General features: G+C 43.8%; 1 protein-coding gene across 2 annotated transcripts in view; it reads left to right on the top strand.

The window, feature by feature from the left end:
• CDH4 (cadherin 4) overlaps window positions 1-14,211 on the top strand; it is a 424,478-nt gene that overhangs the window by 316,612 nt on the left and 93,655 nt on the right. The window contains exons 1-2 of one of the 2 annotated variants that reach the window (XM_017734483.1): window positions 7,149-7,226; window positions 7,560-7,715. In XM_017734483.1, coding sequence (XP_017589972.1) covers window positions 7,209-7,226; window positions 7,560-7,715 — 174 coding nt within the window. In that variant the 5' untranslated portion in view covers window positions 7,149-7,208. Of the gene's footprint in view, window positions 1-7,148; window positions 7,227-7,559; window positions 7,716-14,211 lie in introns of those variants that run through there. The other variant, XM_017734475.1, reaches the window with a different exon arrangement.

Raw genomic sequence — 14,211 nt, 5'->3', positions numbered from 1 at the left:
AAGAGTAGTTAAAATTAGTTTTGTTGCTTCTGCTATCAAGGTTCTGGCAGTGGTAAGATGTTGGTCACGTGGAGATGTTCTGTAATCTTCCCATCAGAGCTGCTGTCCTCCCTCTCTCTTGCCTTGCTACAGTCTGAGGCATTTCCACAGTGGAGTTTTCAGGCTGCAAAAGGCCCGAAAAAGGGCACGTATTGCTTGAGAAATGACTGTGCCATATCAATTACCATGAGATGTGGAAGATCCACATTGGCCAGTTCCTGATACGGGCACCTTGGCTTCTTGACCTTCATAATAGCGAGTAATGAAAATTACTTAATCACAAAGACCATGCAAAAAAATTGCAGTTTACTGAGTTTTCCACTGGTAAAGACAGACCTGACAGGAGCTGCTGGCAGTCTCAAGTCACCACGCAGAAACTTTGACCAGCTGCAGAGTAACACAAGAGCAGACTGGCCCCATGAGCCCTGCAGACCTCAGTCTTGTCGTGTCAGGACAACTCAAGCTAAAACAAAAATTCTTTGCAGTTTCAGCAGGTTGGAAAGCAGAGTTAAGGTGCAGCAGATCCTTGGTCTGGATGTACTGCTGCACACCAGGTACTCTGTGCTTGTAGTGTGTCATCTCATCATGTACAAAATTTGGCTTCCTAGGCAAAAGGATTGTTATTTCACTTTTATCCCAAGCAGAATAATGATAGTTTTGAATTAGACCGTGAGTCTGACAAGTTCAATTTCATCCTGTGCTTATGTGTGGGGTTACACAGTTACTGGCCAGAGTTGCAGGCAGAAATTCTCTCCCACTGCATTACCAGCTCCTTATTGAGCCTGATTTATATGCTGTTCTCCATCTGCTCAGTGTTACATTTTCATCCAGGTAGAGGAGAAAAATCCTGGTAAACAATTCAAAACACTTGGAAGCAAGAGAAGGAGTGAAAACTATCAAAGCTACCCGTGGGCATAGGGAGGCTTCAGAGGAGTGTGTCCACATGGATGTAATTGGCCTGAAGGGAGCCACAGGGTTGGAGAGGAGCCCTTGGACAGAGGGAGCCGTGTGGAAGCCAAATGACCTGTGAAATGCTGGAAGCTGTCAGCAGCAGAACATTTGGTGCAGCACCTTAGCCAAGCGCTCGCAGGGTGCGTGCAGAGGAAGCAAATCCTCGTGGTAAGGAGCAGGAGCGCTGGATGGGAATGGCTGGATGGGAACGGGCTCCTCTGCAGGTACCACACAACAAGCCGGGCACACAGGAGAGGTTCTTCTCTTTTGGGTTCAGACATCTCATAGCTTCGTTTCTTTCATGCAGGCTGCATCATCAGTTACATTAATGGCTTAAAATGACAGCTTTAATCTCTCTGGAGCACGACTTGTGTTCTGTCTTATCGTCAAAATAAATACGCTAGAAATCACTTTGCACAGATTTCAGCTGGAGCACAGGAAGATCTAACCTGACTTGGGAGAGATCCAGCCACTGGGGCAAAGGGAATGTTTCATAGTTTGGCTTTGGAGTGGTATTTTAAAGAGGAAGAAACTTCAGCTCCCAGCAGTGAATCTTAACCATGGGAAAATTTGATCTCTAGTCTAGGTGTAGTCCTTGGTTCTCTCCTTCTCTTGGTGGAAAGAGAAAACCACTTCTTCCAGGAAATGTGATGTATACTTAAGCCTTCAGGAGGATGGATTTCACCCTTGCTTCTCTTCTGTTTATCTGAGACAAGATGCAAAGCCTTTAAAAAATCATCTGTGAGATGAAACCAGTCCCAGCTGAGGAAAGAAAGAAATCCCCACATACAAATGGGCGATTCCATCCCTTCTTTCTTTGTCAGTAGAGGTATTTCCCTACTTAACCTTGTTTGCAAACACCACCACCATGGACACTTGGCTCAGACGATGGTCATTTTGTCCAGGGGTGGATGAAAGCTTCAGAGCAAGCTGCTGTTAAACCCAGGGCTGCAGTTAGTGAAAATGCTTGGTTTATACAAACTGCCCCTGCCTTGTCCAAGCATCCTCTTTGCAAGGCACAGAAGAGACTGTTTTCTCTGAAGACCAGAAATGTTTTAGAGGATCTTCTGGTTTGGATTTTTTTTATTTTTTTTTTTTTTCATTTCCATCTAGGACATACCTTGTGATCATTGGAAAGTGTGATAAAAGGAGACAGAAGTTAATAAATGTTACCTTCACCTGGTTGGGTCTCCAAATCTATCTTCATTTTTCTCTGCTTCACTTTTGCATCTTTTTATTGAAACCATATGTGATTCTTTCAGCAACATACAGTAATTTGTTTGGAAATACAAGGCTAGAGATGTGTCTCTTTACTGGCTTCTAAAACAACTGTGAAATAAGAGTTAAGAACTTTTATACAAATGAGTCCTAAACATATTGCAAATTTAGTTAAAAATAAATAAGTAAGTCCTTAGCAAAGATTTCAATAAGCAGTAAGAGTAGTTGAATTTAAATATTTCCACTAAAATTAATGAGCCAATCCTGGAATGCTTAGACTGACTCTTAAGTGTGCTCTTTTAAAGGCTTTGAATATGTTTGCCTGTCTGAATTTCTATGGAGCATTTTGAATGCATGACAGATTATAATCTTCAATTATTTTAATTTGGTTTTCTTAATGGGCAAAATAGCTAAGAGCTTAATAATAAAAGACACTTACTGCTTATCATTTACATTATTTTATGTGTTCATTAATAATTATAATGGGTTTTATAAAACAAAAAAAATCAAGTCTAAGTATCCCCAGGTCATGTTAGTGCAAATGTTGCCTAGTATTCTATGGGAGATTTGGGAAACTAAGTGGTTTTTGAAGGGCATTTTTTACTCCATATGTTGTAGAGCAAGACAAAGAACTTCGAATGAAATTTATTTTCTGGTTCGTTCTGTGGAAGGAAAATGTAACAGAGAATAAATGTCCCGCTCTGCTTTCTCCAGATACATTCCTAGGCACAGTGCAAGGAAGGGCAGGACCCAGACCATGGACACCTTGTGAAATTCTCCCAGTATAGGTTATTAGGTACTGTTGTTAAGGTCACATCTCTTCTCTAGGCTCAGTTGTCCTTGTTCATTCACCTTTTCCTTACACACCCCATTTCCTGGGCCTCCAGGCATTTTCTTTACTGCTCTCTAAACAGTCTCCATTGCAACACTTTTTTCTGGCAATGTCGTGCTCCAAGAACTGTATAATTTATAGTCTCACTGGTGCCCTCCAATCTGCTGACCACACAGCTTTCCATACTCTGTACCACCCCTGCTCCTGGCTTTGGAGCATTGCAGGGATCTCTGGTGGTTCCTGCCACTGCCAGGATGAGAGAGAGGGCTTGTGAATTCAAACCCCTGCAGCAAGAAGGGCAATGCTGAGAGCACACAGGTGTGGATGAACAGGAGAAGAACAGTGCTCAAATCTGGTAGCTTAGAGGAGCTCATCACCTGAAATTCTGTTCACCAGTAAAGCTTGTGGGAATGGTTTAGCTACCCTTTAGTAAATCCTGATGGAGATGCACGAACCATCAGATGTTATCTGCAAAAGCAGGATGCAATCCTGTGCCACAAACACTGCTCTTCTGTCTAAATGAGACATTGCTGCAGAGGAGAAGGCCAGCTTGGAAGGGCTTAGCCCTGTATTATCTCAAGAGTTGCAAATCATTTTCAAACATTTTAGTTATTAGATCAGAACCTGCAGTGGAAAATACCCATCTGTGAAAATGCACCGTTTCTCCTCTTTCTGGGATTGCTTTATAGAAACAAGGGCTGAGTCAGAGTCCTGATGTTCTGGTTCTGAGTTGTAACCATTGCTGGGTTTTGGATGATGCCTCAATGATTTGAGCTCCAACCACTCTCTGCTGGGCTGCAAGGCCATCCTGTCCTTGCTGGCCACAGCCAAGCAGAGAGATGGCAATGGCAGTGCGGTGCCTGGCTCTGCTGCAGGTCCCCTCTGGGGCTTTGGTGGCTGATCCCACAGTTTCCAGATGGTCCATTTGTATCTGTCAGAGTTGGTGAGGGTTCCTGCATGGAAAATGCTACCTGTGTTCGTGAGGTAGGATAGGAACAAGGGATTGCGTCTTCCAACATAAATTGCATTTTGATCTGGGACGTTTTCCCTCACCAGTGTATCAATCCACTCCAAGCTCCATCCCAGAGGGGTTTTTTAGAGCATAAAAGCTGCTTTGCAAGCAAATTCCTTTTATGACAGTCATCAGCCATCATCATTCATCCTGCTCACATCATCATATGCAGAGTTGAATCATGCCAGGCACTGGAGAAGCTCAAAGCTCCAAGAGTTCTCCAAGTAAAAAATGTATAAATGCAGCTAAGGAAAACCATCCCTGTGCCATCTGTTCTGTAACCCAGAGCCCTGCATACCTCTTGACTGCATTATAAAAGGAGAGATAAATGAAAGGAAAATTCATGTGTATGTTCTCCAGTCAGAAGATTATCATATGGATCTGTTACCATCTTCTCACTTCCCAGGCTAAATGAAGGAAAAAGTATAACTCCCTTCTGAACCAGTAAATTCCCCCAACCAGTAATTTTTACTCCTGATCTATTGAGCTCCTTGGAAATAGAGAGGGGATTATTATTACTATTATTATTATTATTATTATTATTACTATGATAAACTGCTCCAGGAACAGTTTCAACAAAAGAAGTAAACCTTGCATTGTGTTCAGATAATGCTCTTCTCAACAAGATTTAATAAATTGCACCCTGGGAATTAGGCAAATGAAACCTTTGGTCAAAATATTACAGGATTACTGAAAAATCTTTTTTTTTTTTTTTAATCTCATTAAGAGTGCTAAAATTGTATGTTCCAATATAAAAAACATGTGTGTGATAAGTATCTCCCTGGTAGTAAAATGTACTATGGTTCATTGTCAGTGGTCTTTGCAACTTTCTGTGACAAGTGCTACTTCTTACATGATTTTTTTCTGAACACTTCACACCCTTGTATTTTTCCTGGAGATGGATTTAAGTACAGGTAGCAGGCAAACCCTTGTGCTATGATTGCAATTAACAGCAAGTAACGAGTCATTGCTGAATCTTTGCAATATATTTCCCCCATCTTTGTTTTGCTCAGTGCGGTATAATTAGGTCATGGATTTCTCCCAGTATAATTGGGTAAGTCGTGTGGGTCTTATGATATATTTCATCTCCTACATCTGCAAGGATTTACATACAGACAGCTTAGACCCTATTAATGCTAATAAAAGTGCTGCAAGGACATCCTATAGCGTGCACTTTATTAAACTGTACATAGCTTTCTTCGAGAGCTTCTGTTTATCTGTGTTTCCCAAAAATAAAATATAGTGCCTTTAGCACTGAATATTTAAATCCAGGCTCCTTTTCCCTGTTTCTGTCTCCCTCTATGCATTTCTAATGCTTCTATCACAATGGGATCTGGGTACTATATGCAACAGGAAATAGAGCAGAAAAATGTCCACTAACAGGCTCTCCCCTTCTGTGATTCGGGTTAAAACTGCTCCCATTTTGGTTCCCTGGAGTGACTGCTGAGCTTTTTGGTGTTTGTGCTCAAGCACAGCCATAGCTGAGCCAGGCTGGGGCTGGGGAGAAGTGCAGATGCCTTGATTGGGTTGCTATGGGGTTTTCCCACCTTTGTTAAGGGAAAATTTACATTACAGGTTGTTTGGAGCTGTGCAGACACACACTGATAAAGACACACAACTGTGTGTCTTTAATTTGTAAGATGGGATCCCCACTCTGGCTCAAAGCTGGAGGTCCAGCAGTGTCTTCCTGTTTTCATTTACCTTAAGCCTGGCTCCAGGTGTGGATGCAGTGAGTTGGAGCTTGAACTCCCTGACTTGAGCTGTGCATTTGCACAGACGTTGCCACCAGCTCCATTTCCAGCCCTTCCCTCTGGCAGGGCAGAGCTGACCTTCTGAAAAGGGGGGCTGTGGTCTTCAACTGTTGATCTTGTGGGTCAGCTGCTGTGACCAAAACCACAGCTGTGCAGCAAGGCTTGATTTTAATATACCCTTCCTCACCCCCAGATTTGCTAATGAAAGTTTGATTCGTGGCTGCCTACTTGGGTCTCTCTTCCAAATACCCACTAGCCCCACATAAACCTGGAAAAATCAGCCTGTGCAGTATGAGGGCACTTTCAGTGTCCCCAGGCCCTCTTTTAAGTGACTATACCAGTGTAAGTCCAATCAGTTTTCCTCAATACTAACAGCGTAACAAGCAGTGAATCCTTGGAGAGAAGACAAATGGAATTGTCTCTATTCCCTGACCTGCAGCTCCAGTGGCGCAGGTGCCACACGGATCAATCCTGGCGGTGTCTGTAATAACTGACATGATTAGCCATTAGCAGGAGCAGATCTGGACAAAGCTATCAAAGGAGATTCTGGGGGCCAGGGATCTGATATTGCCCTGCACTGACACGTTCAGCATCTTGTCGGCCTCCTGTGTCAGGAGAGGAAGGAATAGCAGTAGGTCACACATGGGAGGAGTGTGGAGCAGCCCACAGCCCCATCTCAGTTCCTTTGCCTGACAAACAAAGCCTCCTCTTCCCTTGGGAAATGACCTTCTCTCCCCAGATCGAGGCTGTTTGGGGGACACAGCACCCCACTAAGTTCGCTCAGGCCCCTCCAAGGGTGCAGGTGCCGTAGCAGAGCTGCCAGCGTGCGCTCAGCTACGAGGGCTCTATTATCTTCCCACTACTTCGTTGTATTCATAGACCTGTTAGGGAAAAATTTATGCACATCGCTTTTTACAGTGCCAAGACACTTTGTGATGGTGCAGGGGGTGGTAATTTATTTGTACCTTGCACTTTCTTTTGGGAATAGTCATGCTGTTGCAAGAACTTCTTTCAGCATTTGATCAGAAAATTAAATTTGTGTTTAAAGAGATAGTCAGGGTTGCTAGGACAACATATTAACCTCCCTTCTTTCTTTCCTTGGCTCTGTAGCCAAGGTTCATGGAACTCGCTGTGCTGTACTCGGCTTGCAGTGTTGTTCTCAAGGTGAGGGAGGGAAAGGCTTTCAGAAACAGTGTCCAAAACATGCTTTTCCTCAACAAATAATCAAGTGAAATGGTAACATCCCACTGGGCGTTCCCAGCTCGTCCTTGTCAAGCCAGCAGGGTTGGACAGAGAGGAGCAAACAGCCCCATTCGTTGAATTTCATGGGAGTATTTGTGGGCAGAGTCACCAGGTTTGAGAATACGATGTGGGAGCTTGCAGACAGCGTTTTCAGAAGTGATTAATGGCCGGGAGACTCTGGGTATGGCTGAAAAATTTGAACACTTTGAGGAGACTGGGGTTTCAGTAATATGTAAACAGTGGGTTTTGTGCATTTTAGGCTCTTCCACATCTCACTCAAAAAGTCACAATTTCAACGATTTCTCAGGAATTAAAGAAGAGTAAAGCAGCTGAAACTATGTGGAATATACTTTTCGTGGCTTTTCGCCAAATCTTTGGCATTCAGCTCCCTTGTCAGGATTGACAGTGGTATTACACCTCTGCAGCCTTCAGGCTCAGATCTCTAAAGGTGCTTAAACATCCTTATGGCTTTTGTCCAGAACTTATGGATTCTTGTCTCTGTTATTTCCTCCAGATCCGTTCCGATAAGGACAAAGAGATCCATATCAGATACAGCATCACCGGAGTGGGAGCTGACCAGCCGCCCATGGAAGTCTTCAACATTGACCCTGTGTCTGGCAGGATGTACGTGACACGCCCGATGGACAGGGAAGAAAGAGCTTCCTACCATGTGAGCATCAAACATCTTGACTTTTAGCTGGGCTCACCAGCTCAAAGCAGAATTGCTGGGTTCAACAAGGGACGAGCTAAATCAGCCAAACCAGTGCAAACTGCTGGTTGGTGGCAGCTGAACGTGGGCCAGCGTGTGCCCAGGTGGCCAGGAAGGACAATGGCACCTGGCCTCTGTCAGCAATAGTGTGGCCAGCAGGACCAGGGCAGTGATTGTCCCCCTGTGCTGGGCACTGGTAAGGCCACACCTCAAATTCTGGGGTCAGTTTTGGCCCCCTGACCATAAGAAGGACATTGAGCATGTCCAGGGAAGGGCAGCAGAGCTGGGAAAGGGTAGAGAGTGAGTTTGATGAGGAGCAGCTGAAGGAGCTGGGGGGCTCAGCCTGGAGAAAAGGAGGCTCAGGGGAGACCTCATGACTCTCTGTGACTACCTGGAAGGAGGTTGTAGCCACCTAGGGGTTGGTCTCTTCTGTCAGGTAAGAAGTGACAGAACAAGAGGAAATGGCCTCAAGTTGTGCCAGGAGAGGTTTAGGTTGGAGATCAGGAAAAGTTTCATCACCGAAAGGGTTATCCAGCCCTGGCACAGGCTGCCCAGGGAAGTGGTGAAGTCACCATCCCTGGAGAGAGTTAAAAGCCATGTAGATGTGGCACCTGGGGACATGGTTGAGTGATGGGCTTGGTAGTGCTGGAGGAACAGTTGGACTTGATCTGAGAGGGCCTTTCCAACCTAAACAATTCTGTGATTCTATAAAAGTGGAGATAAACTGATGTCTTTTTCAGACACAAAGTTAGAGTCATTTGTTTAAAATGGTGGAACTTCACACTGCTTGTTAAATCCATGCAAATTTATGGGTAGACTGAACCACCCAAAACCATGAGAAGCCAGTCACTACATTAGCATGTCTTGGGAAATGACTAATTTAAGAATCATTACTGCATCTAAACATGCAGTAATTGCTATAGTCATTTTTCACTTTAATTCACCAGGAGATGTTCAGGCAGTATGATGGGGGTGTGTCAGATAGGTTTTTAAATACGCATATAGGCTAATATTAAATATCAGGGAATTAATTAAGATTAATTACACTCAAAAGTGATGGTGCCTCGTGCTATCCTAGTTCATAAAGTGCTCTACCTTCAGAACGCTCACAGTGTAATTGGTTGCTATGTTTTGATATAAATCCCAGCCTCTTTATTGCCCAATGTAATTGCACAGCAGATCCAGTCCCACAAGCTGCTAAAAAACTCGGTTGCCCCTTGCATAATAGCCCGGCAAAATTTCAAACATTTTCTGCATCTGCGCTTTAGTTGTCTCCTGGAGTGGTTGTGAAAGGTTGTTTCATGGATTGCTATCAGCCTTAGCCCCATCTCCTGGCGTGGTAATAGCCCTTCACAGGGATGCTCCAATGTCAGCGGAGCACACGGGTCACTTCCACTGACACCTCATCCCGAACTGCGCCGTCGGAGATGCACATTCTGTCAGCTTTATCAGGTATCCAGTTAACCATGTTGACACAGCTTCTGGGCTGGGGTGGAAGGATAAAGAAAATAGATTACCTCTTTAGTTGGGTGGAAAAAGAGATTTCCCTTGGGTAGAAGGAGATCTGAAGAAAAATTATTTTATCCTCTGTGAACAAGAACAATTATTTTGTTTGTCGTGCCTAGGAAAATATGAAGAGAGGTTGTTTTGGAGAGGAAATATTTGAGATAAAGTGTGTGTCATCTCAGCGCTGTTGATATTGTTTCAGCTGTGCCAGGTTATTATAACAGTCTAGTCAATAATAAAAAAGTTAAGACTTTTGATGGAGCCGCTGTGATGTCTGCGATCAGACACTCTCAGTCAAAAACATGAGATGAAACAGATTTTGTCCTCCATCGTAACAAACCCTGTGCCCCTTAAAAATGAACTGAACCTACCAGTCACGGTGAATTCAGTAAATTGAATTCTTGTCTTGTCAAAGGTGACGGGATGAGTCTGCCTTATACATACCACAGGATTTCTAGCCCTTTCTGTTCCTCACAGAAAGCTTGAACTAGTGGCATCCATATGTAAATAAGCATATTCGTCCTCTGAAGGTTACAGGAAGATGTATTTTACAGAGAGAATAACTGATAAGTATGTTATGAGACCTTAGAGACAGTAATACTGAATGATAGAAAAATCTTTGTTAGCAGAACAGTAGAAGGTGATGGAGAACATTTTAAGTTGTGGCTGTAAATGACCTTTAGATCTTTCAGCCTCAGTAGCAATGGATTGATGGTTTCTTGAACCATCAGTTGTTCATTTACTAACCCTTTACAAAGCATTTATAAGTACACCATGCACAAAGCAATGACCCAAACAGTGGAGCAAAAGCTTACAGTAGGAATGAACGATGATGGAAACTGGAAAAAAATTCGCCAGTTTCCAGACAGAAGATAAAGTCCAAAGTCTTGGCTGGTGGAAGGTTTGAAGAAGTCAATGAATTTATGCCACTTCATAGAGCCCAGTCCCTAACCAATAGGAAAGGCAACATGGAGCCAGGTTTGAAGTGAGTGCTGGAAGAGCAGTGACTGAGGTGTAGGCTTGGATCTGAACTGGAGAGCTTGGCTGCCTTTAAACTGGTTTGACATCTGCTGTAGTTTCCTTTAGCTTGAATTAGTACCTTTGCTCTTCAGCTGGGGTAGAGAATGTCAGTGGAGCTGCAAGGCACCCCTGGTCCCTCTGACCCAGCAGGACATGGGTTCTGTGTCTGATGCAGCCTTGCTGCTCCTATGCAGCTTCAGGTTTTCTGCAGGCCCAAACAGAACCAAATCTTTTAAGCATCTCTGTCACTGTCGAGTGTTGTCCTTGCTGCTTTTGTTCCCAGGTAATCTAAAAACTAATTATAAAAGAAAGAACAATAATTTGCAAGTGTTTGTGAGGCTACATATCAAGAGTTCTGTTTCATTAACTCCCACATTTTCAACACATATTTTCTTATGCATAATTATCTGTATTGCTTCAGGACTACCATTTTTAAAATACTAGTGTTTTAACTCTCCCTGCATTCAGCAAGCCATTCTGCTGATGAAACCTGCCTTGCTCCCTAAGGTGAAACAGATTTTTTCTAATTAGATCAGGAGTTCTGCAGCAGAATTTCCCCTGTTTTTGTGATCATTCGTGAACTTTTAGGGAGGATCATTCCAAGCTTGAGGTATGCAGAGATGTATGCACCTCTGGGACTCACAGCCCCTGCCCAGGTGCTGTGTGTGCTGGCACTCCCAGTGATCACAAGTTCAGCTGCATTTTGGCCTCATCTGTTTTTGTCTGCACTCCAAACCAGAGCACAAACTCTCCAGGGACCTTGCAGGCATCCCAGACGCAGAGTCAGCTGAAAATACAAGCAGAGAAAAGCGGAACAGGCTCTGCAGCCACTTAACCAACACCATGTTGTGGTGTGGAGCTGCACAGGGGGCATTGAGTGATGCCCTGGAGCCACCCCAGCATCATTAGTGCCATGGGACATGCAGCCAAAGGACACACAGCCATGGGATGGACACACAGCCATGGGACACATTCCCCACATCTCTCTGCCATCTCACTGCAGCAGGTGTGTGCTGCATCTTCCCTTGCAGTCAGCCCTTAAAATGTTCACTGCATGCCAAATAAGTTTCAGCAGGTAGTGACATTTAATATGCATGGGTTCTCTTGGCCTTATTTAACTGCGCTCCCCAAGTCCCGTTTGTGCTGCTGACAGAATTAGTGGCTCTGAATGTCTTTTCTGATCCAGACACCGGTTTCATATTAAGCTGCAGTTAGGCCTGGCAAGTACAAAGGATAGAAAATTGATACATTAGTTTTCCAAGATGTTTTTCCAGCTCTGTTTTCAAAAGACATCGGCATAAATATGTCAGTAAGTAATCATTGCTTATGATACTCAAGTAATACGCATTATAGGGAAACTTTGAAGCAAGTTCTAATCCAGTTACAGACATATGTGTGCACTGTCAGCATCAGGCTGATGGAATACTCCCTCAGAAATGGCTGGAGCAGAGCAGGTGGGTTATAGACTGACAAAGAGTTGTTTTAAATGCAAAGGAACAAAACAATTTTACTACAAATTAAGGGATGCAAGAGCTAATTCCAGTATTTTGAACCATGTTGAGTAATGCCAGCCATTTGTGGCACAATGCTCTAAATTGAACTTTTAATCACAATTAAGAGCACACAAATTAGGCATGACATTGTATGCTTATTGCTTAAAGGCTCTGTCACTGATTGATAATGTATATTTGTATTAGTAGTATTAGTGCCTAAGTAATATTCATATTTAACACAATTCACTGTGTTGACTTTGACTAACTACCTTCAGATACCACCAGCCTCCAGTGTAATCAATAATCATGATACCAAATCATTTGTATGCCAACAGCTACATTTACACTGGAAACTGTCAGTAGGAAAACCTCAGAGACCTGTGGTAGCTGCTGCTGAATATGATAGCAATAATTGTCATACTTTTAAGCAATATTTGTTAAAGAATATCGAGCCAGCTCCTTGGCTGGTACAGCAGAGTGATGCATCAGCTAGAGATTAGTTGGCTACATGTATTAATTTTTCAGAATCCTTTGCAAGGTATTTCATTTGATTTTATTCCTTCTTCACTCCTGTCATGTTCTCCCTCTTGGGGAAAATGTAAATATTTCAAAATAACTTTATAAATGTTTCTTAACTGTCTCTTAAGCCACCCACCAGCTCCCATTTGAATCCTTGTGCGTGTCCCATGTCTGGCATGCGTCCTGCGGCCCAGGTGATGCTCACTGACCTTTCACTGATGTGTTTTCCAGCTCAAAATGATGTGTGTGTCTGACAGAGCTCAACCATCACTTTTGTTTCTTACCCAGTGTTACACAGCACTCCCATGCATCTGCTTTTCATCCCCTCCATCACTCTACCACCAAAATAGGGGTGGCAGAGGTGGCTTGGTCACAGGTGGGCACAGATGGCAGTCTGAGCCACGGAGCACCACATGGACTCAGACTGTGCCTTGCAGAAATGAGCCCCATCTCAGCAACTGAAGAATGACTCCAGAACAAAGTGTGTTGTCCAGCTTGAGAATGCTTCATGAATACCAAAAGTAGGACAAGAGAACAAGGGAGAAGATGAATTAAGGAAGGGAAATGTAGTATAGATCTGCCTTAGAGACCCAGCTAGTTTCCCAGCAGACAGATTGCCCCCCTGGAGTTCCTCCTTCCTTGGCTCTCTCTGCTGAGGATGGTCTCTAATGAGGAATTGTCTCTTAACAAGGAATGTTTTTTAACAAGAGCTGCCATTGAGCTGAGTTGAAATTCAACCCTCTGACTCCGGACTCCCTTCTCCCTCAGCCATGGCTGGCACTGACCACAGAGAAGCAACGTGTTGTGGAAGATATGGAGGGGTTGGCACATGAGAGTTGTTCACATAAATGCAAACGAGCTCTAAAGGAAAAAAAGTAGAAATGTTCACTGAAGCCAGGCCAAAAAAAGGAGCCAGGAGAGAGGATGCCATCCTCCTGGAACCCCAGATGCTGTGAGTCAGGACACCAGTGACCACACCAGCGTGCCCAGCACTGCCCTGCCTCCCATAGCTCAGCCTAGTGTTGGTGTTGGGCTCAGGACAGGGGTGACACTTGAGCATGTCACCACAGGTTTGATGAGATTCCTGCAGTCTTGCTTGTTGAATTGTTTTTGCCTTGAGTGCAGGCAGTAACGCGCTGATGGGTACATGTGCTCAGTGAGTGCAACAAGCAGATAGATGTGCATTGCTGAGAAATCCCTTACTCCTGGAGATTTCAAACAAAAGCTATCAAATGTAATTAAAAATTTGCAGGGGGAGAGTCAGATCTGAGGGGGGAGATACCAGCTTTGCTCTCTGCTTTATCTCTGAATGGAACCATTTCCGCTGCTGGAAATGCTGTAAGAGAGAGCCCAATGCTGCCTCAGTTTGAAGATAATAACTTTAATTTTAGCTCCGAATTACTTTTTTTCAAAGACAGTCTGACCTCTGACTGTAAAGTTATTGAATTGCTCCATCTGACATGATGAAGGATAGCTCAACAGGTGGGAGCCAAGGCAGTTCCTATGCAGGAAAGAAATGCAGATATTAAGAGCATTGCAAGTCATGAAATACAAATGGTACATCCTATATTGAAAGCAAAGCTGGACTTCTTCAGGCTTTAAAGAAAACGTGCTGCTTAACTTCCTTTTAAAAAAAAAATGTTTTTCTCCCAGCTCATTTCACGTGGCAGTTTGTTCTCTTTGCTTGATTAATTGTTAATCCAGCCTATCTTAATGGTGTGCAGTTATTTTTGTTAAGCTCTGGACTTCTGAGCACCATACATGAAGGGGAAAGTTGCATCAATCACCAGCACAGCAAGAGTGAAAGACAGGAACCAGTGCTAATGCAATTAGCACATTTATTTGTCATGCATCAGAGGAGCTGGAGACCTCCCTGGCATGTCAGCTCTGACTCCCAGCAGCAGCCCAATGGTGTAGGG

The sequence above is a fragment of the Corvus brachyrhynchos genome, unplaced genomic scaffold (genome assembly GCF_000691975.1).
Source record: "Corvus brachyrhynchos isolate BGI_N302 unplaced genomic scaffold, ASM69197v1 scaffold10, whole genome shotgun sequence".
NCBI classification, from domain to species: domain Eukaryota; kingdom Metazoa; phylum Chordata; class Aves; order Passeriformes; family Corvidae; genus Corvus; species Corvus brachyrhynchos.
This window is presented reverse-complemented; position numbering and strand designations above follow the sequence as displayed.